The sequence below is a fragment of the Zophobas morio genome, unplaced genomic scaffold, assembly GCF_036711695.1.
Source record: "Zophobas morio isolate AGI-343-1 ecotype UQ-CSIRO unplaced genomic scaffold, CSIRO_AGI_Zmor_V1 ptg000010l, whole genome shotgun sequence".
Taxonomy (NCBI): domain Eukaryota; kingdom Metazoa; phylum Arthropoda; class Insecta; order Coleoptera; family Tenebrionidae; genus Zophobas; species Zophobas morio.
In genome coordinates, this window is record NW_026972115.1 from 5,461,534 (window position 1) to 5,474,317 (window position 12,784).

At 34.3% G+C, this 12,784-nt stretch overlaps 1 protein-coding gene across 1 annotated transcript in view; it reads left to right on the forward strand.

Moving 5' to 3' along the window:
• Positions 1 to 12,760, forward strand: part of LOC135126243 (mucin-2) — a 35,616-nt gene extending 22,856 nt beyond the window's left edge. Inside the window, exons 6-9 of the mRNA XM_064052147.1 lie at positions 11,641 to 11,766; positions 11,815 to 11,995; positions 12,045 to 12,323; positions 12,380 to 12,760. Of these exons, the coding sequence (XP_063908217.1) occupies positions 11,641 to 11,766; positions 11,815 to 11,995; positions 12,045 to 12,323; positions 12,380 to 12,496 (703 nt within the window). The 3' untranslated portion in view covers positions 12,497 to 12,760. The remainder of the gene's footprint in view (positions 1 to 11,640; positions 11,767 to 11,814; positions 11,996 to 12,044; positions 12,324 to 12,379) is intronic.
• The last annotated feature ends 24 nt before the right edge of the window (positions 12,761 to 12,784 follow it).

Below are 12,784 nucleotides of genomic sequence, written 5' to 3' on the forward strand. Positions count from 1 at the left end.
TTTAAATTATTTAAATTTCCCCGTCTTAAGAGGTACTAGCTCCACCCACCCTCCCTCTCCTCTCTTAGAGGGTATTTCATTTGCGAAAGTCAGTTTTATTTTAGCGGGTAGTAGGTGGGTGGGGCTAGTAACTGCTAAGATAAAACTGGTATTGGCAAATGGTATTCCCTCGAAGAAACTAAAGGGTGGGTGGGCGGGCTTAGAGGATATGTTATCTGCAAAAATCAGTCTTATCTTAGCAGGTACTAGCCCCGCCCACCCACCCTCTCTATTCTTAGAGGGTATATGATTTGTAAAAATCAGTCTTATCTTAGCAGGTACTAGCCCCGCCCAATAATCCGGGATCATTTTGCCTCAAGAAAAAGGGATCATTTCGCCTTAGGTAGCATATCCGCATTCAAAAATTATAAACTAACTTTCAATTTTTACATGCGGTAAAAAGATCATAACTAACCTACGACTGAAATGTATCTAATTCTGTCAAAACAACTACGACCGCTATAAGAACTTTCAAATGGAAGTAATGGACTTTTAAAATATATCTTACCTTAGATCAGAGGTGCTTATTTTACATATTTTGGCACAAAACTGTGCAGAATACACAGAACGCCATCAAACTTTCAGAAGCTACTAATTACAGAGCGCTTAATCAAATGACAGTTATGTTTAGTAGATGGACCCACAAATTTTCTTACAATTGATGGGAATCATTTGACCCGAGGGGATCATTTTAGGCACTTTTCCCCTATAAGAATGCTCTGAAACCTTGTAAATTTTTATGGTTAGCCTTCTCAAAATTTTGTCAAATAAATCGTATCTAAAATGTACAGCAAATGGTAAGTCTATGTTTGTCATTCTAAAAAACCGAAACGAAAAGTTGCAAATTGAAAAATTTTAAACTTGTGAAATTGCAAATCGAAAAATTGAAAGAAGTAGCCCCACCCACCCACCCCGTCTCCGATGACTACTCTTAATATTGTTGAGTCTTATCTGCCAAGTTTTAGCCCCGCCCACCCACCCCGTGTTTATACAGATGACTACTCTTAATATTGTTGAGTCTTATCTTAGCAAGTTTTAGCCCCGCCCGCCCACCCTTTATTTTCTTAGAGTATATGTCATTTGCTGCAATCAGTCTTATCTTAGCAAGTTTTAGCTTGTAAGTTTGAGTATAAGATCCATCGTTCATTCTGACCAAATAAAATGAATCACTGAAATTGACGCGGGGTGGGTGGGCGGGGTAAATTATATGTTCTTTTGTAGAGTGGGAATGGAAACTAAAAAAAAAGACAAAAATTGCTAATCGCGATTTTTTGTTGTACTATTTGCTATAAGATTAGTTCTTATTTTAGAAGAATAAAATGAGAGAACGGGTGGGTGGGCGGTTGGGGCTATGTTTAACTTTTTCGTAGGGAAGCTTTTATAAGAAAGCCCACCCACCCATTTTTCATTCCAATGATTACTTTGAATATTATTCAGTCACTTACCAAAATCAGTCTTATCTTAACAAACACTAGCCCCGCCCACCCGCCCTTTATTTTCTTAGAGGGTACGTAACTTGCCACGATCAGTCTTATTTTAGCAAGTACTGATCTGACCTGAAAAAAATTGAAAACTTCGGAAATGTCAATTCAAAATAAATCAGGAAACGAAAAAACAAAAATGATAAAATCGAAACACCTATACCCATTATCACATTAATATACTGGTAATTTCCAAAAATGAACCAATAATTTTTAATAAAAAGCTGAATTCATATCAACAATCAATAAATTGAATTTATTGAAAAATTGAATAATTGAAAAAATAAAGAACTCTAAAAACGCGAAACATGTTTGAAAGAAACGGGATTTGTTGAGCCGTACTTCAGGGAGAAGTTTTATCGAAATAACCCCCGGCCAATTTTGTGTTTAGTCTTGCATAAAAAAAATTTAAAGATGAAAATTCTACGAGTTACATACCGTAAAAATTCAAGGAACAAAAAAATGAAAAATTGAAAAAAAGAAAAATTATAAAATCAGAACATTGAAAAATCGACACACTGAAAAAATAAAGAAAATAAAAAACCGAAACGAAAAATTGCAAATCGAAAAGTTGAAGAAATGGAAAATTTAAGAATGGAAAAAATCGAATAATTAAACTGAAAACTCCTGAAATTGCATATCGAACAAATGCAAGAAGTAGTCCGCCCACCCACCCCTCTTTATTCCAATGACGACTCTTAACATTGTGGAATCATAGTAAGTTTTGGCCCCGCCCACCCACCCTTTTTTTTTAAAGACTATGTCATTTACCAAAATCAGTCTTATCTTAACAAATATTAGCCCCGCCCACCCACCCTCTCTTTTCTTAGAGGATATGTAATTTGGCATAATTAGTCTTATCTTAGCAAGTATTGACCTGACCTGACCTGAAAAGAATTGGAAACTCGGGAAATTTTAAATTGAAAAATTTATAAAAAAAAATTGAAAAAATTAAAATTGAAGAAACAAAAAATGATAAAATCGAATAATAAGACAAATTAATAAACTATTAATTTCCAACAATGAACTAATAATTTTTAATCAAAAGACTGCATCCATATCAACAATCAATAAATTCATTAATTGAACTGATTGAAAAATATTATATAATTGAAAAAAATAAAGAAAATAAAAAACCCTAAAAATTTTTGAAAGAAGCGGGATTTGTTGAGCCGCACTTCAGGCGAGAGGGAAGTTCTATCGAAATGACCCCCGACCAATTTTGTGTTTAGTCTTTCACCAAAAAAATTTAGAGATGAAAATTCCAAGAGTCATCTAGCGTGAAAATTAAAGAAACAAAAAAAATGATAAAATCAGAACATTGCAAAACCGAAAAATTTTAAAAATAAAGTAAATAAAAAACTGAAACGAAAACAATGCAAATTGAAAAGTTGAGGAAATGGAAAATGAAACAATGAAAAAATTGAAAAATTGAAAATTCCTGAAATTGCATATCGAACAAATACAAGAAGTAACCCCGCCCACCCACCCCCTCTTTATTCCACTGACAACTCTTAATATTGTTGAGTCATATCTTAACAAATTTTGGCCCCGCCCACCCACCCTCTATTTTCTTAAAGGGTACATCATTTAGCAAAATCAGTTCTTTCTTAACAGGCACTAGCCCCGCCCCCGGGATGGTGGGCGGAGTTAATTATATGTTCTTCTGTAGATTGGGAATCCGAATTAATAGAACTTGGGCTGTTAAAAAAAAGGCTCTAATCGTAATTTTCTGTTATATAATTTCCTATAAGATTTATTTCTTATTTCAGAAGAAAAAAATGAGAGAACGGGTGGGTGGGCGAGGCTAAGTTTAACTTTTTCCAATAGAGTGTTCCAGTGACTGACTACTCTTAATATTGTTGAGTTTTATCTTACTAAGTTCTAGCCCCGCCCACCCGCGTTGTTGTCATTCTAATGATTTTATTTCTGACTAGATAAAATGAATCACTGAAATGGAGGCTTGGTGGTAATAGAACGTCGACTGATAAAAAAAGAAAAAAAAGTATTAATCGTAATTTTTTGTTATACTATTTACTGTAAGATTTATTTCTTATATAAGAAGAGAAAAGTTAGAGAACGGGTGGGTGGGCGGGGCTAAGTTTAACTTATTTCAGAGTCTTTATAAGCAAACAATAGCCCCGTCCACCCACCCTATATTTTCTTAGAGGTTATGTTATTTACCAAAATCAGTTCTGTTAACAGGCACTAGCCCCGCCCCGGAATGGGTGGGCGGGGTTAATTATATGTTCTTTTGTAGAGTGGGAATGGGAACTAATAGAACGTAGACTGATAAAAAAAAGAAAAAAAAGTATTAATCGTAACTTTTTGTTATATTATTTAGTGTAAGATTTATTTCTTATTTAAGACGAAAAAAGTGAGAGAACGGGTGGGTGGGCGGGTCTAAGTTTAACTTTTTACTTCAGAGTCTTTATAAGCAAGCAATAGGCCCGCCCACCCACCCCCTCTTCATTCCAGTGATTACTTTTAAAATTGTCGTTTACCAAATTCAGTCTTATCTTAACAAATACTAGCCCCGCCCACCCGCCCTTTATTTTCTTAGAGGGTACGTAACTTGCCACGATCAGTCTTATTTTAGCAAGTACTGATCTTATCTGAAAAAAAATGAAAACTTCGGAAATGTCAAATCAAAATAAATCAGGAAACGAAAAAACAAAAATGATAAAATCGAAACACCTATACCCATTATCACATTAATAAACTGGTAATTTCCAAAAATGAACTCATAATTTTTAATAAAAAGCTGAATTCATATCAACAATCAATAAATTGAATTTATTGAAAAATTGAATAATTGAAAAAATAAAAAAATAAAGAACACAATAAACACGAAACATTTTTGAAAGAAACAGAATTTTTTGAGCCATATTCCAGGGGCGAAAAAAGTTTTACCCGGCCAATTTTGTGTTAAGTCTTTCATAAAAAAAATTAAAGATGAGAATTCTAAGAGTTACATAACGTAAAAATTCAAGTAATAAAAAACCGTGACGAAAAATTGCAAATCGAAAAGTTGAAGAAATGGAAAATTTAAGAATGGAAAAAATTGAATAATTAAAAATTGAAAACTCCTGAAATTGTATATCGAACAAATGCAAGCAGTAGCCCCGCCCACCCGCCCGCTCCTTATTCCAATGAATACTTCTAACATTGTTGAATCTTAGTAAGTTTTAGCCCCGCCCACCCACCCTTTATTTTTTTAGTCCTATCTTAACAGGTATTAGCTCCGCTTCCAGGATGGGTGGGCGGGGTTAATTATATGTTCTTTTGTAGATGGGGAATAGGAATTAATAGAACTTGGGCTGTTAAAAAAAAACAAAAAAAGGGCTAATCGTAATTTTTTGTTATACAATTTGCTTTAAAATTTATTTTTTATTTTAGAAGAACAAGAAATGGAAGAACGGGTGGGTGGGCGGGTCTAAGCTTAACTTTTTCATACAGTCGTTTATAAGCATGCAACAGCCCCGCCCAGCCAGCCCTCGTTCATTCCAGTGATTACTTTTAATATTGTTGTCATTTACCAAAGTCAGTCTTGTCTTAACAAATATTAGCCCCGCCCAGCCGTCTTCTAATTTCTTAGCGGGTATGTAATTTGCCACAATCAGCAAGTATTGACCTGACCTGGCATGAAACAAATTGGAAACTCGGGAAATTTTAAATCGAAAAATTTAGGAAAAGAAAAGTTGAAAAAATTAAAACTGAAGAAACAAAAAATGATAAAATCGAATCACCTATACCCATTACAAATGAATAATAAGGCACATTAATAAACTAATAATCTCCAACAATAAATTTATTAACATCCCCATAATTGAACTGATTGAAAAATATTATACAATTGAAAAAATAAAGAAAACAGAACACCCTAAAAATTTTTGAAAGAAGCGGGATTTATTGAACCGCACTTTAGGGGAGAGGGAAGTTTTATCGAAATGACCCCCGACCAATTTTGTGTTTAGTCTTTCAAAAAAAAAAAAAAATTAAAGAAGAAAATTCTAAAAGTCACATAGCGTGAAACCTAAGGAAATAAAAAACATTGAAAAAACGAAAAATTGAAAGAATAAAGTAAATAAAAAAACTGAAACAAAAAATGCAAATCGAAAAGCTGAAGAAATGGAAAATTAAACAATGGAAAAATTGAAAAATTAAAAATTGAAAACTCCTGAAATTGCATATCGAGCAAATACAAGAAGTAGAACCGCCCACCCACCCCCTCTTTATTTCAGTGACAACTCTTGATATTGTTGTGTCATATCTTGCCAAGTTTTAGCCCCGCCCACCCGCCCTTTATTTTCTTAGAGGGTACGTCATTTACCAAAATCAATTCTTAACAGGCACTAGCCCCGCCCCCGGGATGGTGGGCGGGGTAAATTATATGTTCTTTTGTAGAGTGGGAATGGAAACTAACAAAAAAAGACAAAAATTGCTAATCGCGACTTTTTGTTATACTATTTGCTATAAGATTAGTTCTTATTTCAGAAGAATAAAATGAGAGAACGGGTGAGTGGGTGGGGCTAAGTTTAACTTTTTCCTAGAGAAGCTTTATAAGAGAGCAATAGCCCTGCCCACCCACCCATTTTTCATTCCAATGATTACTTTGAATATTATTCAGTTACTTACCAAAATCAGTCTTATCTTAACAAATACTAGTCCCGCCCATCTACCCTTTACTTTCTTAGAGGGTATGTAACTTGCTACTATCAGTCTTATTTTAGCAAGTATTGATCTTACCTGAAAAAAATTGAAAACTTAAGAAATGTCAAATCAAAATAAATCAGGAAACGAAAAAACAAAAATGATAAAGTCGAAACACCTACACCCATTATCACATTAATAAACTGGTAATTTCCAAAAATGAACTAACAATTTTTAATAAAAATCTGAATTCATATCAGCAATCAATAAATTGAATTTATTGAAAAATTGGATAATTGAAAAAAATAAAGAACACTAAAAGCCCGAAACATTTTTGAAAGAAACAGGATTTGTTGAGCCGTACTTCAGGGAGAAGTTTTATCGAAATAACCCCCGGCCAATTTTGTGTTTAGTCTTGCATAAAAAAAAATTAAAGATGAAAATTATACGAGTTACATACCGTAAAAATTCAAGGAACAAAAAAAAATGAAAAATTGAAAAAAAGAAAAATTATAAAATCAGAACATTGAAAAATCGATACACTGAAAAAATAAAGAAAATAAAAAACCGAAACGAAAAATTGCAAATCGAAAAGTTGAAGAAATGGAAAATTTAAGACTGGAAAAAATTGAATAATTAAAAATTGAAAACTCCTGAAATTGCATATCGAACAAATGCAAGAGGTAGCCCGTCCACCCACCCCCTCTTTATTTCAATTACTACTCTTAATATTGTTGAATGAATCATAGTAAGTTTTGGTCCCGCCCATCCACCCTTTTTTTGAAAGACTGTCATTTACCAAAATCAGTCTTATCTTAACAAATATTAGCCCCGCCCACCCACCCTCTCTTTTCTTAGAGAATATCTCATCTGCCAAAATCAGTCTTATCTTAGTAAGTATTGACCTGACCTGACCTGAAAAAAATGGGAAACTTGGGAAATTTTAAATCGAAAAATTTAGGGAAAGAAAAATTGAAAAAATTAAAATTGAAGAAACAAAAAATGATAAAATCGAAACATCTATACCCATTATCAAGATACATTAATAGACTAATAATTTTTAATCAAAAAACTGCATCCATATCAACAATCAATAAATATATTAACATCCCCATAATTCAACTGATTGAAAAATATTATATAATTGAAAAAAAATAAAGAAAATAAAAACCCTAAAAATTTTTGATAGAAGTAAGATTTGTTGACCCCCACTTCAGGGGAGAGGGAAATTCTATTGAAATAAACCCCGACCAATTTTGTGTTTAGTCTTTGACCAAAAAAAAATGAAAAATTTAAAAAACGAGAAATGAAAAAAGTTGAAAAATTTCACATTGAAAAACAGAAAAATTGAAAAAATAAAGTAAATAAAAAACTGACGAAAAAATGCAAATTGAAAAGTTAAAGAAATGGAAAATTAAACAATTGAAAAATTAAAAATTGAAAACTCCTGAAATTGCATGTCGAACAAATACAAGAAGTAACCCCGCCCACCCACCCCCTCTTTACTCCAGTGACAAATCTTAATATTGTTGAGTCATTCATATCTTAGCAAGTTTTGGCCCCGCCCACCCACCCTTTATTTTCTTAAAGGGTACATCAGTTCTTTCTTAAGAGGCACTAGCCCCATTATAATTATATGTTCTTTTGTAGATTAGGAAACGGAAATAAGAGAACTTGGGCTATTAAAAAAAGAAAAGAAAAGACGTTAATCGTAACTTTTTCTTATATAATTTCCTATAAGATTTATTTCTTATTTCAGAATAAAAAAAATGAGAGAACGGGTGGGTGGGCGGGGCTAAGTTTCGCTTTTTCCAATAGAGTGTTCCAGTGACTGACTACTCTTAATATTGTTGAGCCTTATCCTCTTATTTATCAAGTTTTAGCCCCGCCCATTCACCCTTTGTCTTCTCAGAGGACATGTTGTCATTTACTGAAATGAAAAATTGAAAAATTGCAAACCGAAAAATTCAAGGAACGAAAAATTGAAAAAATAAAGAAGACCGAAACGAAAAATTGCAAATCGAAAATTTGAACAAATGGAAAAGTAAAGAATCGAAAAATTTAAAAATCAAAAATTGAAAACTCCTGAAGTTGCAAATCGAAACATAGAAAGTAGTAGCCCCGCCCACCCACCCCTTCCTAATTCCAGGGACAACTCTTAATATTGTTGAGTCTTTATTTCTGTTGAATCTACGATCCACCTTTCATTCTGACCGGATAAAATGAATCACTGAAATGAAGGCGGGGTGGTAATAGAACGTCGACTGATAAAAAAAAAGAAAAAAAAGTATTCATCGTATTTTTTGTTATACTATTTACTAAGATTTATTTTTTATATAAGAAGAAAAAAGTGAGAGAACGGGTGGGTGGGCGGGGCTAAGTTTAACTTTCTACTTCAGAGTCTTTTATAAGCAAGCAATAGGCCCGCCCACCACCCCCTCTTCATTTCAGTGATTACTTTTAAAATTGTCGTTTACAAAAATCAGTCTTACGTTAACAAATACTAGCCCCGCCCACCCACCCTCTATTTTCTTAGAGGGTATGTAATTTTCCACAATCAGTCTTATCCTAGCAAGCACTGACCTGACCTGACCTGAAAAAAATCGAAAACTCGTGAAATTTTAAAACGAAAAAATTAGGAAAAGGGAAATTGAAAAACAACATAAATAAACAGACAAATTAATAAACTAATAATCTCCAACAATGAACTAATAATTTTTAATCAAAAAACTGAATTCATATCAAAAATCAATAAGTTTACTAACTTCGCCATATGACTGAAAAATCCAATAATTGAAAAAATAAAACCGAAAAATTTTTCGAAGGAGCAAGATTTGTTAGGCTGCTCTTCAGGGGCGAGGAAAGTTCTATGGAAACTTGCCCCGACTAATTTTTAATTTAGTTTCTTTCATCAAAAAAATAAATAAATAAAATAAAGATGAAAATTCTAAGGGTTACATATCGTAAAAATGGAAAAAACAAAAAAAAATGAAAAATTAAAAATTGCAATTTAAAAAATTCAAGAAACGAAAAATCGAAATTGAAAAATTGAAAGGATGAAAAATAAAAAATTTAAAACTCGTGGAACTGCAAATGGAAAATTTACAAAATCTGAAAGCTTAAACATCCAAAAGTTGGAAAATCAAAAACCTAAGATGTTCTAAAATGAAAACTCGAAGAGTTGCATATCGTGAAAGTAAAGAAACAAAATAAAATGAAAAACTGCAAAATTGCAAACCGAAACATTGAAGGAACGAAAAATTTGGAAAACACGAAACTGAAAAATTTTAAATAGAGAAAACGAAAAATTAAAAAATCTAAAAGTTGAAAAATTTCACATTGAAAAAGGAAAAACTATAAAACGAGAACATATAAAAACCGAAAAACTGAAAAAATGAAGAAATGGAGAATTAAAGAATCGAAAAATTGAAAAATCAAAAATTGAAAACTCCTGAAATTGCAAATCGAAACATAGAAAGCAGTAGCCCCGCCCATCCACCCCCTCCTAATTCCAGGGACAACTCTTAATATTGTTGAGTCTTGGCAAGTTTTATTCCCGCCCACACTGATTTTATTTCTGTTGAATCTACGATCCACCTTTCATTCTGACCGGATAAAATCAATCACTGAAATGAAGGCGGGGTGGTAATAGAACGTCGACTGATAAAAAAAAAGAAAAAAAAGTATTAATCGTAATTTTTTGTTATACTATTTACTAAGATTTATTTTTTATATAAGAAGAAAAAAGTGAGAGAACGGGTGGGTGGGCGGGGCTAAGTTTAATTTTTTACTTCAGAGTCTTTTATAAGCAAGCAATAGGTCCGCCCACCCACCCCCTCTTCATTACAGTGATTACTTTTAAAATTGTCATTTACAAAAATTAGTCTTAGTTAACAAATACTAGCCCCGCCTATGTAATTTGCCACATCAGTCTTATCCTACCAAGCACTGACCTGACTTGAAAAAAATTGAATACTCGTGAAATTTTAAAACGAAAAAATTAGGGAAAGGAAAATTGAAAAAATAAAGAAAATAAAATACCCAAAAATTTTTCAAAGAAGCAGGATTTGTAGGGCTGCTCTTCAGGGGCGAGGAAAATTCTATGGAAATAAGCCTCGACTAATTTTGTATTTAGTTTCTTTCATAAAAAATAAAATAAAGATGAAAATTCTAAGGGTTACAATATCGTAAAATGGAAGAACCAAAAAAAACGAAAAATTTAAAATAGCAATTTGAAAAATTGAAGAAACGAAAAATCGAAATTGAAAAATTGAAAGGATGAAAAATTAAAAATTTAAAACTCGTGAAACTGCAAATCGAAAATTTACAAAATCTGAAACCTTAAACATCCAAAAGTTGGAAAATCAAAAAACTAAAATGTTTTAAAAAGAAAACTCGAAGAGTTGCATATCGTGAAAGAGAAGAAACAAAATAAAATGAAAAACTGCAAAATTGCAAACCGAAACATTGAAGGAACGAAAAATTTGGAAAACACGAAACTGAAAAATTTTAAATTGAAAAAACGAAAAATTAAAAAAAATGAAAAAAATAAAAAACCGACACGAAAAATTTCAAATCGAAAATTTGAATAAATGGAAAATTAAAGAATCGAAAAATTGAAAAACCCTGAAATTGAAATCGAAACAAAGAAAGCAGTAGCCCCGCCCACCCACCTCCTCTTTATTCCAGTCACAACTCTTAATATTGTTCAGCCTTATCTCAGCAAGTTTTAGCCCCGCCCACCCACCTTTTGTTTTCTTAGAGGGTATGTCATTTACCAAAATCGGTCCTATCTTGGCATCTTGTTGAATATAAAATCGACCTTTCATTCTGAGCAGGTACAATGAATCTGTGAAATGGAGGCAGGGTGGTGGGCGGGGTTAATTATATGTTCTTGTGTAGAGTGGGAATGGGAACTAATAGGACTGTTAAAAAAAGAAAAAAAGTTTATTTGCTATAAGATTTATTTCTTATTTCAGAAAAAAAAAATAGTGAACCGGTGGGTGGGCGGGGCTAATTTGCACTTTTTCCCACAGAGTCTTTATAAGCAAGCAATAGCCCTGGCCACCCACCCCCTCTTCATTACATTACACTTAATATTGTTGAGTCATTTACCAAAATCAGTCTTATCTTGACAAATGCTGACCTGACCTGGCCTGAAAAAAATTGAAAATTCGGGAAACTTTAAATGGAAAAATGATAAAATCGAAAAAGTAAAGAAAACAAAAAACCGAAACGAAAAATTGAGAAATCGAGAAACTCGATACGAAAAACGCAAAATTTAAAAACGAAAAATTCAAAATTTGGAAAATTGAAAAAGGGAAAAATTCAAACTGGGAAACTCGAAATTTGAAATTTTTTTTTAATAAAAGCGGGATTTGTTGGGGTGTACTTCAGGGACGAGGGAAGTTCTGTCTAGATAACCTTCGACCAATTATTTTTGTACAAACTTTGATTAAAAACGCAGGTGTTCCGGGAACTACTACGGCGCTCAGTGCGAACTCGACGGCGAGGTCCTCGGGGTGGCCATCGGGGCCAGCGTGGCCGCCGTCATCATCATCGGGCTAACCCTAGTCTGCCTGGTCATGTGGAGGTAACCCCAAAAAACGCCGCCTCCAACCGAATAACCCTTTTCTTGTAGCCGCCGGTGGAGCCGCGAGCAGAAAGCCGCCGTCGGCAGCCCCGTCTTCGGCTACATGGCCACCGCCAGCAACACGGTCAAAGCCCCCGTGGTGGGGGCGCCCCCGTACCAGCTCACTCTGGAGGACCGGCTGCGATGGGCCCAGATCGCGGACGTGATGGCCCAAGCTAATCATTACGCGGTAAGTTTTCGAAATCCTCTAATGACAAGTCAAATATTAGTCTTTGCAGCCTGAACCCGTCACCGCGCCAACACGCCCATCGAGTGCCATGTTTGGTTACCCTAATTTGGGTGGGACCATGCAGCATGGGTCGATGCATGGGACGCTGCCGCCCGTGCCTCTGCCGAGACTCAATTTGCAGGCGCAGATGGCCGGGAGGGCCGCGAGTGTCCACGGGATGAGGCCTCTGGATAATTCGAGTTCGAGCGACGAGGAGGATAAGGCGGATTTGCTCGGGAGGAACTTCCAGGTGCCCAGGCCCAAGAGTAGGAGCAACGCTTCGATAGCCGTAAGATTGCGACTTTGAGGGCGATTTTTTAAAGTGACTTGTGGATTGTGTTGTAGAACCAAAGCGGGATTTACTACGACGTGGACTACGACCAAAACGATATGTACAAACAGTCGGGAGGGATCCCTCTGAGTACCTACAGCGTGGGGAGACCTTCGTACTACAGAAACTGACGACTCCAAGCTTGTGTTCTTGTAAATACTGCGAGTGTGAGAGTTCTAGACGAGTTCAAGCCCTGTATTTATACTAGGTTAAGTGAAATCAGACTATCATGGTATTATTTTATCCTTGTCAGTTAAGCGAAACAAAAGGCAATTTCTTAGACTAGAGTGTATTTAGCCAGTGTTTTTGTACATACCAAAAATGCTCCTATCGTTACAAATACTTGACTTTTTATATTTTGTGTAATTAACAAATAAAGTACCCGAGTAAGCAGACTTCTTTGAGTTTACCTTTAGCAT